The sequence below is a fragment of the Gekko japonicus genome, unplaced genomic scaffold (assembly GCF_001447785.1).
Source record: "Gekko japonicus isolate JY-2015 unplaced genomic scaffold, Gekko_japonicus_V1.1 scaffold5949, whole genome shotgun sequence".
NCBI lineage: Eukaryota > Metazoa > Chordata > Lepidosauria > Squamata > Gekkonidae > Gekko > Gekko japonicus.
Window position 1 is genome coordinate 34,408 of NW_015159900.1, and position 2,661 is coordinate 37,068.

At 44.6% G+C, this 2,661-nt stretch overlaps 1 protein-coding gene across 1 annotated transcript in view; it reads left to right on the forward strand.

Moving 5' to 3' along the window:
* LOC107107994 (sterol O-acyltransferase 1-like) overlaps positions 1–2,661 on the forward strand; it is a gene marked incomplete at its 5' end in the record, with an annotated part of 8,377 nt that overhangs the window by 4,017 nt on the left and 1,699 nt on the right. Inside the window, one exon of the mRNA XM_015408383.1 lies at positions 1,829–1,936. Within this exon, the coding sequence (XP_015263869.1) occupies positions 1,829–1,936 (108 nt within the window). The remainder of the gene's footprint in view (positions 1–1,828; positions 1,937–2,661) is intronic.

A 2,661-nucleotide genomic window follows, 5' to 3' on the forward strand; every position in this document is an offset into this window, starting at 1 on the left:
CCGTGTCCTTCGAGAGCTCACTCTGAAGGTTTAGAGGAGCCTATAAATGTTCTTATGATGAAAGATAACAATATTATTGGAACTGCACTTGCTTCAGTGGGAGGCCCTGTCCAGCTAATTGTTACAGATGTACTAAGAGTGGCGCAAATGCAGCTCTTTAGAATGCTGCCTAGCATCCTGCAATTAGGCTTCGAAAGAAAAATCCCCAAACCTATGTTGATGTTGGCAATTGATTTGTGCTTTCTACATAAAAAGCACAGGCCAAGTAGAAGACAGCCTGATCTGGCCCCGAGGACCCAATGCACTGTGAAGTTCCCATTGAAATAAACAGGAGCTGCACAACAGCAACTCTTGTGTAAGCAGCTTCTTATTTCTGTGCGGTTTGTGAAAGAGATGGTTGTGCTCCTCGTATGCTGGATTTTATGTTTTAGGCTCCAGCAGTGCAATCCTGAGATGCGTTGTATCCTTCTAAATCCACTGAAGTCAGTGAGTTTTAAAAGGTACAACTCTGCTTAGGATGGGATTGCAAATTCCCCTCCTGCAAAATCTCACTCGAACGCCTTAGCTCATAATCTATGTTACATTTCCAGAAACCCTTTTCCAAAAATACTGGGAAGAGGCAGTTTCCTCCCACTACTTTCTTGCTGCGTTTACATAATTGCTAGTTCCTTTGTCTGTGCAATTCTGGTGAAATTGAAACCTTAGATCATCTGATGTTTCGCTGTCCCCACTGGACTCAAGTTAGAGGCACTTATATCTCTCCTATTCTTACGAAGATGAATCTTCCCGCGCAACCTTGGGTGCTTTCAGCACTGTTATCTGACTCAAATGCTGATGGACTCATAACAGCTAACGTGGCGCGGTTCCTGGCTAAGGTGGCTGCTCTCAAGAAGCATTGAAAATTCCAGCACTTCTGAAAACTTCGACACCGACTTTTAATCTTTGGATGATTTTAGTTAGTTGGCTCCGCCCCAAGTGTAGTTAGGTAATTTTTAATCTCTGGGCTCAGCCTGGGTTTTATGTGACTGTGATTATGTACCTTGACACATTCATGTCTATTTTATGTACCTATTTTATCCCCCTTTGGTATCCTCTTGGTCAAGACTTCGGTCATATAGACCTGTAATAAATTGAATTGAATTGAATAATTGCTAGTTGAAATTATGGATTCAGGCATGGATTTGGGACATTCCCACCTTCACTGGGGAAGCTTCCCAAATCTCTTCCTGACCACTTGGGAAGGAGGTTGATGCAAAGCATCACTTAGTGCAAATTGGCAGAGGTCTGAGAAACAAGGTCCAGAGAACCTCAAAGTGCATTTAGAAAAGTACTTGCTCATGCAGTGTCATGGCTAATTTCAGATAATTGGATTTTCTTGGGAATTGTGCATCAAAAGAAAGCAATCCCATATTATAAGGAAGGTGAAATAATGTAAGCCTTGGAGGGAGTGACAGTGCAAATCCTCACGTACGAATGTAATGTTTAGGCGTTATTTCTTGAGGTTGCTGGACTTGGATCAACACTTGGAGGATGACAAAGGTAGGAACAAACATGAACACATAAAGGTGCCTTATACTGAATCAGACCCTTGGTCTGTCAAGGTCGGTACTGTCTACTCTGATTAGCAACAGCTCTCCAGGGTCTCAGGCGAAGTTCTTTCACATCACCTACTGTCTGGCCCTTTTTAGCTGGAGATGCCGGGGACTGAACCTGGTACCTTCTGCATGCCAACTACATACTCTTCCACTGAGCCATGTCCCCTCCCCAATTTTGTATCCCATCCTGAATGTCCTAATGTGCATCTTATTCCCTTGAACTTCTTCAACAGTGAGCTGTTTGAAGTGGACCACATCCGAACCATCTACCACATGTTTATTGCCATCCTCATCCTCTTCATTCTTAGCACCCTTGTGGTAGACTTCATTGATGAAGGAAGGTAAGAAAATATTGTCTTTCTGCAGAGGGAGGGAAATGAACATTTTCACATACAAATAATAAGGTCAAGAGTGATCTCTCGTCCCGTCTAATAAAGTTCCTCCCTGCCCCCATGCACTGTACAGTATGATATCTTTGGCATACAGCCTTATAAGGAGAGGACAAATTTTGGTGTTGGGAGAGAGATTTGTTGGACTGGCTGGTGTGAGAGAATGAGTGGGGGCTTTTCACTCTTCTGTTGATGTCACAGGCATCAACCAGTAGGTGCCTGCATCATTGCTGCAACTGTTTACAGTATCTGCTGACGCTGGTCAGAGGGAATTACTTTTGTCCCAGCAGCTTAAAATGCCATTTGAGTTCTGGGGACCCTCCTCCAGAGATGGCTTATCTGAGGTTTCCAGCTGAGAAGAAATCTCTTCTTAGAAGAATGGGGCAGCTTAAGGGCTAGCGGGTGAACTCCAAAAACACACGGACCAGACCAGCCAAGCCACGTGCGGGTTCCCTGGTCCGGATTCCAGGGAACACAGTCAGAATCACCTGCAGCACCTAAGTTGCAAGGTGGGGAGGGGATGGGTACCAGAGAAACAAAGGCTGTGTTCCTCTTTTTAAAAGCTATGTTTTTGGGCTTGGCTTACGGCCATAAACCCTTGGGGTCCGTCCTCTATGCTAAGGCTATAGGGCAAAGAGTGGTGACGTCCTAATGAGGGGAAGGGGGCAATATGCAGA